The sequence below is a fragment of the Psammomys obesus genome, unplaced genomic scaffold (assembly GCF_907164565.1).
Source record: "Psammomys obesus unplaced genomic scaffold, mPsaObe1.curated_primary_1811, whole genome shotgun sequence".
NCBI lineage: Eukaryota > Metazoa > Chordata > Mammalia > Rodentia > Muridae > Psammomys > Psammomys obesus.
In genome coordinates this window covers 1-13,549 of record NW_026593087.1, presented here as the reverse complement: position 1 = coordinate 13,549, position 13,549 = coordinate 1, and the positions used below count along the sequence as shown (strand labels likewise).

Below are 13,549 nucleotides of genomic sequence, written 5' to 3'. Positions count from 1 at the left end.
AGTATTTTTAAGTTAAAATCTTTTTAAAAAAGCCCTGAACCCAAGACACAGTGAAGCTCTTTGCTGCTTTTCTGTGAAAAAGTGTTTCCTGCCCTAACTAAGCATATGTCTTCTTCCTTTAACATCTAATCTTTAACATCTAATGTTAAAAGGGTTAGTTTTCTGTCATCTTGGCAGAAGCCAGAGTCATCTGGGAACAGGAGTTCCCAATTCCTGAAAAAAATGTCCCCATAAAATCTGCCTGTGGGCAATTCTGTAATGCCTTTTTTTTTTTTTTTTTTAAATTAAAGAGAGATGGGGGGGGCAGCTCACCTCTGAGCAGGTGGTCTGGAATGGTATAAGAAAGCAGGTTAGGCAAGGCATGGACAGCAAACCAGTAACCAGTGTTCCTCCTTGTCCTCGAGTTCCTGCCCAGCCTTCCCTCAGTGATAGACTGTGTCCTGAGAGTTGTAAGATGAACTTAACCCTTTCCTCTTCAAGGTGCTTTAGGTCATGGTGTTCATCACAGCAAGAAGAAGCATTTGTATGAGGATTAGGTATTTCTTTTTAAGTTAAAAATGGCATTGTTTTATTTTTGCTAGCAGGCATGGGCTGTATGGTGTAGTGGCCTCAGTGTAGCTGTGGATGGGGAAGAGGTGATGACTTGGTGTCTGGAAGAGAAAGGAGAGGGTTAGGTACACTTCTGGGAAGACTGGAAGAAGGACCCATGGCACGCTATAGCTAAGCTGTCAATAAGGTTGAGAAATTCTTGGAAATCTAGCTTTCCATCACTGTTGAGGTCTGGCTTCTTCATCATGTGGTCAAGGACACAGCGTCCCTCTGGTTCTTCTTGAAGGCAGCCAGCTCTGTGTTCATGAAGGCAAGGAACTCAGTTTTGGAGAGTGCCCACTGTATGTTTGGAAAACAGCAATCAGGGACTTGATGCATTCAGTCTCTGTAGGCTTGGATATTTTTGTCAAGTTGAAGAGTGAGGCCAGGCTGCGACTGCGGTTGACAGCGCTGGGACAGGAATAGCAGAGGATTGGGTATTTATTTCTGTGGCAGACCTGACCGTGTGTTTTTTAGAAGATTACTCCGGCATTTTAACTTTGGAAAAGCTGTTGAGCATTCAGAGATCAGTGGCCTGTTCTGTAGAAGACTGGAAGAATTGAGAGTAATGCAGATGATGAAGGTCTAGCTTGTGTCTCAGAAGGAAGTCTGAAGGTCCCTTAAAGACTATCAGTGCCACAAGATAGTCTGAATTAAGAATCTGTGGTTCTGGTCAGCTGGCATTGAAGAATCAGTTATAATTATCCTCTGAAGTAAAACCTTTCTTTCTAGGACAATTCATACTGGTAACCTGGGCTGAAGAATCATGATTGAGAACAGCATCATTAAGGTGCAATCTTCCATGAAATGTTTGCTTAGGGTCAGCGCAAAGAAGATTGATCCAAACGGACCAAGGGTGTATCTTTCGCGGGTAGCTAAACTCAATAATGTGTAGGAGTCACACAGATGGTACTGGTTTTGAAGACATGAAGGGGTCATGGAACACAGCTGAAGCTTTGCAGTGTGAAGGGCCAATAGTGAGGGTTCAGCCTCAGTTGCAGTAGAAGCCCAAAGGATTGAAGGAGAGGATGGAGAGAAGCTGAGAATTGTCACCATGTGGCAGAGTAAAATGTCCTTGAAGAAAGCCAGGAGAAGCTGTAGGCAAAGGTACACTCCTGCTACTTCTGAGTCCTCAGCATATTGGAGATGACAATACCATTGGATGACCACCTCAGAGAGCATCGAGTGTAGAGTAGAGATGGTCAGAGCTTAAGAGACAAGCTGTGACCTGAGACTTGTAAGCTGGAATAAGCTATTTCACCCCAGATGCTTCTGGTTATAGTGTTTTATAATAGCAATAGAAGCCTAGCTAAGACACAGATTGTACTTTTACTTCCTTTCCTTAAGAACGTTTTTATTCCATAGATGAGTCTAAACCTTATTAAGCTTCTTCTAAAATCCATAGAAATACTTGCCGTTTTCCCTGCAAGAAGTTGAAAGTTCTTCATATATAAATACCTGTAATTATTACATATGATACACAAAATAACACACAAAGACCGGAGTTATAGCTGAGTGGTACATCACCTTCCTAGCATACACAAAGCATAGGGTTCAATCTCAGGTACCACAAAAAGGAAAAAATAAATGTGATATACCAATAGATTTTCTAATTCTACTATTAAGCTGGTATCTTTTAAAGGCTTCACAAAAAGCACTTAAGAAGCTCAATGTCTCAGAAAATGAAGACAGGGTGACTAGCTAGGTCTTTCCTAAAAGCCAATGAAAAATATGGAGGAGTTAGGGAGAAGAGCTTCTGTAGTAGAAGCAGCAAAGTAAACTGTGAAAACATGAAGAGAGTAAAAGAAGAGAGTAGTAAGACACAGGAAGACCATGGGATGCTGTGCTGAGGTAGAATAACCACAAAAGGAAAGTAATTGTGATGTTCCTCTTTGCAGTGACCCCTCTAATAAACATGCTGGGCCCTAGGATGGCCCTGTGTTGCTGCTTGCTGTCTCTTTGCTCATAAAGTTTATTTTTATGTTCTCTTGCCTCACTTTCACTCTTTTATAAAACCCCCTATTATATAACCCAGGCAAAAGATATCAAGCCAGACTCTTCCATTTCTTCTCTTTTCAAGATGAAATATGACACTGATCCAAATTTCCTGAATAATTTCTATTTGCTCTTTCTCATGTATCTGCAGGACTAAACCTGTTTTAGAAAACTGCTATCTTGAGCATTCTTTCCACAGCATAATTATAGGGGCTATGTGAGCAGAGCAGATCTTCTATATTGCCAGGAGAGCTTATGAATCCAGTGGACTCCTCAGAAGCCCCCGTTTATCCCTGCTATCAAATTCAGTGACTATCAAGGTGCAGGGGAATCAAAGCAGGCTCCACAGCCTGAAGCCTCAGCATCCCTTTCCATCTTCAGTCCCAGGTCCTTAAGAGGATGTTGGTGTATTAGAATTGGTAATCAGGACCCTTTCCTCAGACTGGCACCAGATGCTTTTTAAGTCTTAGGTCAAAGGGACTTAAAAAAAAAAAAAAAAGCAGACAAAGTTGAGTCCTATACTTTGCTGTCTGCACACACAATGCACTCTGGAATATAATATTCATATTGATTCCCAATTTGACAGGACCTAGTATTACTTAGGACACAAGTCTCTGAGCTCGTCTTTGTGGGATTTTCTAGATTAGGGTAATTCAGGTACAAGATCCACCCTAAAAGTAGGTGGCACTGTTCTCTAGGTGTGGGTCTGGGACCGCATAAAGGGAAAGCTAGGTGAGTGAAGCATTAATCTCTCTGCAGGACTTCCTCACCATGATGGACTATGGCACACATCTGTATGCCAAAATAACCCTTTTCTTCTTGATACTTCTGTCACGATATTCTATCATAGCAACAGAGAAAATTACTTAATATATAAGTAAGGGTTACATATGTAAAAAAGAAAGAACAGATGCCTTTTGTCAAGGTACAACTTTGTTGTTCAATAAAATCTACAGGAAGAGAGTGAATTCTTGGAACATCAGTGTTTTTTCCCAACAGAACAATGATAAACATGGAGGGAATAGGCAGCAGAAGAGAAAACATCAGAACAGGAGGGAAGGGATTTTCATAAGTCACACTGTCTACAAATGTCATCTTTCTGCTGGCCACTCTGCAGATTCTACAGAATGAGGTGGTCTACAATCTTACCTCTCTAATCCAGCCACTCTCTTCATACTGACTGAAGACTCTTTCTACTGTTTCTTTAACTTCCTCATCTTCAGCTTCTTCTGTTTCTGCAATGGAGCAGCATTCTTGGTATAGTTGGAATTTAAAATGTTTCAGTTGATGATAAACTTCGGTGCGGTTAGCACAAATTCTGCCAACAAGAAATACCTACATTGAGAAATAAATATGAAGTGAACATTATTTCTGATTTTTCAGATTTTCCTTACTGGTAGAATCTAAAACATGTATTTTTAACTTTATTTAAATAGTTATACAAATGATTTCTGTATCTTTTCTTATCTATGCCACCAGTCAACAGAACTTGTACCTATACTATGCTTCCAGTATTGGGCTGGCAGCTAAGGGCAAAGTGAGGATGTACCTGTGTTAGGGAGCTTAGGAGAAATATGAACGATTATAAAACGCTCAGGGTGCTACCAGTGAGCACTCAGGTGCTCAGGGTGCCACCAAGATGTCAGCAAGGAGGGAGCATCACCTAAACCAACACAGACAGGAGACTGATCAAGTCCATGTTTCCTTGTGTGTGTGCATGTGTGTATGAAGGCCATAGGGCAATCGCAGGTGTCAGTCCTTAGGCTCCACTAATCCTTCTTCTTTTGAAGCAGTGTTTCTCACTAGCCTTCAGCTTTCCAATTAGGTGAAGCTCTCCAGGTGTTTAAGACATTAATGACTTATTTGTTTCTTAGTGTATGCTGGGGTTTGAATTCAGTCCTCAGGCTTGCCATCTTCTATTGACTGAGCCACCTGAAAACGGTTATCTGAATTTGGTAATAAAGAGAGAAATTGCTCATAAGTCAGAAAGACTGACACACACAAAAGCAGGAAAAGGCATGCAGAGTATGGCATATATCCACTCTCTGTGTTTAAAATGACCAGATTATGATAAATTTGTAAATATAAGCCACTCAAAGTGGCGCCCTCTTACACCAAGGTTAAATATTAGTAGCTGTTTACTAAATAATTCCCAAGAAAAAGGTAAAAATGTTCTTTGTGTGTAGACATTTTTCTGACTTTATGTAATATTTCATGTGTAAATAAGATATGCTAACATTTTATTGTTTGCTTTGATCATATATGGACTACCAGGACTCCATGATACACTTCTGTGAAATCAGCCCATCAGGCCTTTTCTGTCATGAGATGGTTATGGTTTGTTATACAGCTAAAATAGGAAGTGAAAATTGCTCTACTGATAAAAATCAGACATAACTTAATTCATACTTTTCACTCTTTATAAAAAATACATCAGAAATGGCCTCCAAACACCACAATATGATCATATCATGTCATGTAAGAATCCGAGGACACAAATATCTTCCTAATTTAAGAATTTGTCTCTAGGTTCAAGTGGATAAGCTTAGTACAAGTTACATCATTTTTAATAGTCATGTATGCCACACTTTTATTAAGCCACGATGCAAAGGTATGCAGAGATGATGATATGCAGATAAATAACAGTCTAGGAGTAGACTGCCAGAAAATAACTCAAATTATACAATGATGTATGTTTGGTGCATGTTTAACTGAAGCACGTTGGATGTTTCATCATGTCTTGTGACTTCCTCTGAATAGACATGAACAAACAATTATTCACCCCAGATACAGCACTCAGAAACAGATCAAAGAAACCATTCTACCTTAGTCTTACACAGTGGGTTTACTGGTGTTACATTCAGGAGCATGGATGAGTCAAAGGCAAGTACAAAACTGAGCAGTCCACCTCAGCACAGGTGACAACTCATTCATAAGAACTCTATTCCTGAAGCTCCCTGTACAAAATACCCTGGAGCCAACCATCCACCCACAACCCTTCCTGCCAACTGTTTATCACTTATATAGCTTTGGGAAGGGGTCTTATGATTGTGTGAGTTTCTTTAATTTCCTAAGTTTAATAGGACTTACTTTTCTCCTTCAAGCAGGGAATGTTCTTGTGGTGCAAGACCTCTTGTCCAACACAACCCTGCTATAACTAAACTCACTCTGAATTGTTAAATCCATCTCCATCAGAGCATATCCTTTCTTTCAAATAAGATAATCTCTGATAAGTCAGGCAAAAGAACATTATCAGCAAACAATCACTGTTTTGCTGCATCCTCAAAAAGAACCTAGTTATTCCTGGGCTTTCATTTTTATATAAGTATAAGCGCAATCACAAAATAGAGACTTTGGTTTCCAAATAAGCTGAGGGCAGTGGGTGGAGGAGGTGTGGACAGTCTCTAAGCCCCAGAATTGAAATACATCTGCTTTTTCCTTTATTTGTATGTATAGACACAGTGGTTCAACAGGCTAGAAAACGACTTTAATAAATGACTCCCTCCTTTTCTTCCCCCTTCCCCCCAAACAGATTGCCTTCATTGAAAGACTTGAACATAAAGGCAAGCTGGGGTAGCAGGTATGTGAAGGCAGGAGCAGAATCCGGGGAAACAGTCTTTCTTTAAATAAAAAATTAGATGCTCACAAAATTTTTGGACATATATACATTGATTACTTAAATACTGGTACTTAGATTGAAGAGAAGACAAATGGAACTCTGACTCATTTTAATGGCTTGATCCATTTGTCACATTCAAAATAACTCCACCCTTTTAAAAACACTAATGAAGACTTAAAGAGACATGCATTAAATTCACGCAGTGTTATTTAAAAATAACTAGAAAAATATAACCTGAGGTCTACAAATCATTACTGTGGATGGACTGGTGAAACCCCAGGTATCCTGACAGTGATGGACTGTGCTTGCATTTTTTAATGGAAACTATTGAATTCTATGCCAAAACATAAAAATTAACTGTTTCAGTGGTTTCCTTAAACCACTAAACTAGTTTTGTGATGTGTCTGTTTGTGAGTTAACTAGCATAAAATAATCTTATTTTTAAAAATAAAAATTTACTGAAAAAATTTTATTTTACCTGGCATCATTTCAAAACACCCATAGTAGCTATTAGTAACAACATTATCTGAATGCTGTTATATCCTGCCACACATTCTTATATATCAGACAATCATGTCACTCTTCTAATGTTTTGCTTGGAATGTTTCCAGTATCAATAATGCTTCAGTGAACTGTGTCATCATGCCATTTGCATTTACTGAATTTACTTTCATAAGGTAAACTTATAGTAAATGTAGCAGCTCTAGTTATGTAGTGTCCTGTACTGTAAAAACACACCAGACCTTTCTTCCTACAGAAACCTTAATTTTCATAAGCCTTCAAATGTCTAACCTATGTTGATCATATTGCCTTTAAACATTTGATTTAAATATACTGTGGTAATTTAAAAGCTATCAATCCTAATCTTAAGTAGCTTTATTTGTGTGTTCCTAAGTAGAAAATGAACATTTTCTCATGCATTTAAGTCCAATACCCAAGAATAAAATCTTTAAATAATTTTCCCAGTCTTTATTGTGTTGCTTAGAGTGATCTGATCATCAACTATTGTCAAATAGTAGTCATGAATCACACTTTCCAATAAATCATATTTTCCCCACTTTAATAATGGAAGATTTAGCAACAATTTTGGGTCTCTATCTCACACAAAACATATCCTCCAAAGATTTGCAGTCACGAGAGGAAGTTCTCAAAGTATTTACAAATGTAGCCATCTTAAAAACTAAGATTAAAACACAAACAGAATCTATATTTTTTATGAGCTCACATATAATTCACTGTCCCACTCTTGTTTAATTAACTACTTACAAAAAAAAATTTTTTTTTTTTGAACCATGGTTTATCTGTGTAGCACTGAGTGTCCCGGAACTAGCTCTGTAGCCCAGGATGGCTTATGCCTGCTTATTTCTGCTTCCCAAGCAAGTGCTGAGATTAAAGGCATATCCCATGACATCTAGTAATTACTTATTCTTGAAATTTCTCTATGTTCAAATTTAACAACATCTTAATCAGGTAAATAATTGCTTAGACACTGACATACTAGATAGTGTCTAAACTAAAGTACAGTGTTCTCTGGATTCTCTTACTGCACAATGAACAGGCATCTTCAATCACTTAACTATAAACTGCTAATTTGAATACTTTGTGACATAGGGTTTTGACCTAGGCATATTCTTCTTTGAACTTCAAAGGCAGCCTTGTTTCTCCCTTGCCCATGTCACCTTCCTCATCTCTCTCATCCTATATATTCCATCCCTATAATATGACTCACAGAGATTATGATGTGTACTGATTTTATCTCACTGAATTAGGGGTGAATATCCTATATAAGACACATTTTCCACCTTCAAAAACTATACCCTGAGGTTCGGATGCCATCAGTAGGGTGCTTGCTTAGCAAGCTGAGGCCCTAGGTTTAATATCACTGGCATACTAAAAGAAAGAAAATCAAATGTGCCATCTTTCCTTGTATTCGTTTCTTTGTAGTGTTTTCTCTATTTTTGAGGATAAGCTATGAAGCCTAAACTTTCTAAATATTAAAGGCAGAAATTAACAGAAGATACCTGCTTGTCATGTGACATGAAGTCATCTGTTTCCATCGTCTTGGTGTTGTACAACTTTCCCGAGAGGTGCACGGAGAATTTACAGTGGCGATGAAGCCCGCAAGCCTGGCAGGTGCAGTTCTTGGGGCTCTTGGAATGGATACTTAAGTTAGAGTAGCTTTCAACTCGCTCCTGACAATAGTTAAAAAGAAGAAGATTGAGTCAAATATGAATGTATCCAAATTACCAGTAATTTTGGAAACCAAAGGGAAGAAATATAAGAATAAAACACATGGTATTTCTTACTTTAAGAAGGTATTTTTAAATTGAAAAAAATTATTAATCTTGGCTATAAAAAAGACAATGTAAAAAGAGAAGTTTCATTTATCTCTTTACTTAAAAATTATTACCAAGTAGTATTTCCAATAGGCTTTAATGTACTCCTTTTCCATAGTCTCATCTCTAATTAGCATCAATGAAATATTAAGCAAAGTAGGAAAATGAGCAACAAAATATAAGGATAAGTGAAAGATGAATTCATTTAAGCTACTTAAAATTTGAAAAATGTATTCATTCTTCAGTGCATGAGTTAAATCACATTTTCCTCAAAGCATTCTGGAAATAACTTACTCCTCCTGTAGTGACCTGCTTTGCCATACGGAAATAAGCACCTTGCAATTAATAATGTTCCATGTCCAAGACTGATGGACCAACTAGTGACCGGGTTATGAATGAGTGAACAGTGTGAGAAACACTGGTCTGCATCAGCAAACTGTCTTAGTGATGAAGCTACTTCTATATGAGTAATTGTGCTCTCAGGCTATGCCTAGCACTACTGTTCTATTAGCAGTGGATTTTAGTACCACACTTGAATGAACACACTGAATATATTTCTAGCATGGTTACTAATCCACATTCATGCCCTACACCAATCTGGATGGTACACTGGTCCTTTTCATATTGTATGATTGGCAACACTCTTCTGATTTACCTGTCATAGTCTTCAAACTTCACAGCACACCACTGCCTGACTAATATCCAGATTATCCCCTTCCCTCTCCCCTTCCTGCTTCTCAAGCAGCTTGCTTTCCCGAGGAGCAACTACAGCACAACACACTCCACATGGACGTGACTTTTCTGGGTTAAACCACTGAGTTTTCTTCATGTTACTTTATCTTTTTCAGTACACTCAGTGTACCCTCAGAACTTCTGAATCATCTGTCTCAAAATTCTGTGCATTCTGAAATTGTTATTTCATTGTGAGTTTCCTAAATTCACTGTGACCTGACAGTATGGCAAAGCAGATCATAACACAGAGGTAAGAGTCTTGAAGGTCTCTTTTGAATACTGCCCTGTGAAATTTTAGCTGTGAAACATCACTTCCTCATTGTAAAATGGAGAAGATAGTTCCTTCCTCTTTTTTTTAGTTTATTTTTTATTTTTTATTAAATTATTTTTTTACATTAATTAGTTTATTCACTTTGTATCCCAGCTGTAGCCCCCTCCCTCATTCCCTCCCAATCCCACCCCCACTTATCTCCTCCCATGTCCCTCTCCAAGTCCACTGTTAGGGGAGGTCCTCCTCCCCTTCCATCTGACCCCAGCTTATCAGGTCTCATCAGGACTGGCTGCATTGTCCTCCTCTGTGGCCTGGCAAGGCTGCTCTCCCCTTAGGGCGAGGTGATCAAAGAGCCAGCTACTGAGTTCATGTCAGAGACAGTCCCTGTTCCCATTACTAGGGAACTCACTTGGAGACTGAGCTGTCATGGGCTACATCTGAGCTGGGGTTCTAGGTTATATCCATGAATGGTCCTTAGTTGTACTATTAGTCCTTAGTTGAGTATCAGTCTCAGAAAAGACCCATTGGCCCAGGTTTTTTGGTCCTGTCACTCTCCTTGTATAGCTCCTGTCCATTCCAGGTCTTCCTATCTCTCCCTTCTTTCATAAGATTCCCTGTATTCTGCCCAGAGTTTGGCTATGAGTCTCAGCACCTGCTTTGATACCCTGCTGGGTAGAATCTTTCAGAGGCCCTCTGTGGTAGGCTCCTGTCCTGTTTCCTGTTTTCTCCTCCTTCCAGTGTCCATCCTGTTTGTCTTTCTGAGTGAGGATTGATCTTCTTACTCAGGGTCCTCCTTCTTGATTAGCTTCTTTAGGTGTACAAATTTTAGTATGTTTATCCTATATAATATGTCTAATATACACTTATAAGTGAGTATATACCATTCATGTCTTTCTGCTTCTGGGATACCTCACTCAGGATGATCTTTTCTAGTTCCCACCATTTGCCTGCAAATTTAATGATTTCCTTGTTTTTAATTGCTGCGTAGTATTCCATTGTGTAAATGTACCATAATTTCTGTATCCAAGTTCTTTCCTCTTGAACTTAGGAAATATGTTTCACATGTAAATCATTTGACAATGGCAAAATATTCTTTAAAAACGTAACATTTTTCTTTGTGTTAAAGAAAATAAAGACAAGGTGGCGCATGCCTGTAATCCTAACACTTGGGGAGGCAGAGGCAGAGGCAGAGGCAGGCGGATCTCTGTGAGTTTGTGGCCAGCCTGGTCTACAAACTGAGTCCAGGACAGCCAAGGCAACACAAAGAAATGTCTCAAAAAAAAAGGGGGAGGAAACAAGGATTGGAGAGATGGTTCAGTGGTTAGGAGCACTGGCAGCTCTCCAGAGTTCCTGGGTTAATTCTCAACAACATGATAAGTCACACCTGTCTGTAACTCCAGCAGACAAAATACCAATGAACATAAAATAAAAGTAAATTATATTAAAAAATGAAATAGTATTATATTTATTTTATGCATTTTACCTAACATAAAAAACTTATTTCCCTTAAAAGTAGATAATTTTTTTTACATCTGAGGAATAAGTTGATCATCCAGATGTGTTAAGAATCTAGAAATAAAAAGACATATATGGTAGTTCTAAATTTAAGCCATCATTGAACTTCAAATCTTATAGTTTGTAAGCCCTGACTGTCCCTCAATCTGAAGCATTTACTCTCATCAGGATGAAGAGATCTTGATGAAACTAAGTTTTCTGAAGTAAATATTGCATAGAAAATTGATTTAAGTGTTAGGGAGATTTTAAGAAATTTGAATATCTATTATCTACCATTTATTCCCTCTTAGTAATCATTAGAAAATAGGATGTCAGAGGATGGACTATTTGATATTTAAAGGCACTGCAACCTCTGACATTAGAGATGATAAAATATGAATCTGAAGAATAAAATAGAATCTAGTAATTCTTATGTTAAAAAGCGAAATTCCAAAATTGCTAGGGAACAGGTCAAACATGATGTTAGTCAGTATAGTCTATCTGTTTTATGGAAATCAAACATCCTAAGAGGGACTGAATTGATGACTTATGGGTAAAACTATTTGTTGTCATATAAGCTTGATGGCCTGAGTTTGATTCCAGAAACCCACAATGGAAGGAAAAAAAAACAGCTCTTGAAAGTTTTCCTCTGCCAACAGTGGGCGGTGTCATAGATAAGAACACACACATCAAATACTTTCACACACTCTTCAAACATATACACACAATAAAATATTTAAAAACAGTAGCAGGAATAACCGGAATCTCGTGGAAAACAGCTTCATGGGACATATTAACTTAGGAAATATTGCAATCTGCATCCCTTCCTTTAAAATATATTTATCCCTCTATGAGGTATAAATTCATGAATTAGTGCTCAAAAAAGTGCTTCAATACAGAGCCAGTTTAAGTTAAACACTGTTTTTCAAACTTCTTTGTCTATGTGACTTTGTTCTCTGAAGAACCATCTAAGCTCTAGAGATGCTCTGAAATTATTTCAAACCATTTAATTATTGAAGGTACTAGTGTAGATATTTAAAACAAAGATTTTAAAGGAGATTAAAATATTATTTAACAAGGCAGAATGCCAACATTTCAGAAAATGATTTCAATAGGGTGGATATTGAAATCTTGAGAAGCCATTGTACCTATGCTCTTACCAGAGGTTAAAGAGAAAACTGTATACCTTATATTGTTTTTTCCATCGACTTCTAGAGACTAAGTTCTCCAGACGAGGTTGAATACAGCCATTATCCAAATAGTCAAGAGATGTCAACATATCTTTTGCATAAGATTTCGTCCTGGTACCAGCTGTAAGCAGATAAACAAAAACAACAGAACACTTGAAAATACTGAATCAACTGACTATTACGAATACTGAATCAACTGAACATACAATGTTTTAGAGTTTAAAAAGATGGCTGGATAGCTGAAAATATTTTAAATTAGAAAACAGTTAATGATGTCACAGCTTCATTTCATGGAAGTACAGGGCCAGAGAATGGGGTAGAGTTTCTGTCTCCCTCCCATAAGCCTCAGACTTTTTCACTATCATTATATCTATGTGATAGCAGAAGGAGCCACATAAAACAGCTTGCATAGAACCTTTCACTCTTCCTTTAAAACTGATCTGCATAATCCTGGTCACCCTTTTAAAGACTTCAGTAGCTGGCTCAATTGGACTTACGAGTCCAGTGATAACTTCTGCCAACACACTGGAAATGTCTTTTCTGCCTTGTCTTTCCCTTATCCCCTTACAGCATACTATAGTCGTTTCTGCTTTCCTAATTTCATTAATATTTTGTTCTCAATTTATACATATTTTTCATGGCCTATGATGCTAAGCTTTGTGTTTTTGCTTTCTTCAGAAATTTCCAAGTGAATTTAGTTAATGAATTGATCATGTTTTATTAAGTTACTATAGATTTAAACAGTTTATCATGAGCCCTTCTTTCCACTACATATTTTTTTGATGGCTTCTCCCCTCACTGCTGACTCATTGCACTATAACAATGATGTGTCTCCTTGTTTGTTCTTAAGTGCTTTTAACTCTTACCCTAAGCATAAAACAGATGCAGATACTACTGTCTTGGTTGCTTTTTGTCAACTTGACACAAGGTGGGATGTATAAGAAAACGGGCTTAGCAAGCCATGGAAAGCAACCCAGTCAGCAGCTTCCTCTATGATTTACTTCAGTTCTTGTCTCCAGGTTCTTGTCTTGGTTTCTCTCAATGGACTATGACCCAGTATACACAAGTCCAATAAACATTTTCTCCCAAGTTGCCTTTGTTCAGTAGTTTATTACAGTAATATAAAGCAGACTAATACAGAAGTGGTAGCAGAAATGGAATATTTCTGTGACAGAGCTGACCCTGTTGTTTTGGAAGGATCAATGGAGATGTTTGATATTACGGGCCAGACAAGCCCTGAGTGCTTTAGGACCAAGGCACAAAAGCAGAAAACAGCATGTGTGTGTGTGTGTGTGTGTGTGTGTGTGTGTGTGTGTGTGTGTGT

At 38.0% G+C, this 13,549-nt stretch overlaps 1 protein-coding gene and 1 pseudogene across 1 annotated transcript; both read right to left on the bottom strand.

Moving 5' to 3' along the window:
* Positions 1 to 295: 295 nt before the first annotated feature.
* On the bottom strand, positions 296 to 1,055 carry LOC129683517 (protein S100-A11-like; annotated as a pseudogene).
* Positions 1,056 to 3,732: 2,677 nt separating this feature from the next.
* On the bottom strand, positions 3,733 to 12,346 carry LOC129683518 (coiled-coil domain-containing protein 82-like; the record flags this gene model as incomplete). Its single annotated transcript, XM_055616229.1, is given in 3 exon segments — positions 3,733 to 3,918; positions 8,224 to 8,394; positions 12,222 to 12,346. Coding segments are annotated over 3 exon segments (450 nt in total), but the record flags the coding sequence as incomplete, so codon positions are not given.
* Positions 12,347 to 13,549: the final 1,203 nt, after the last annotated feature.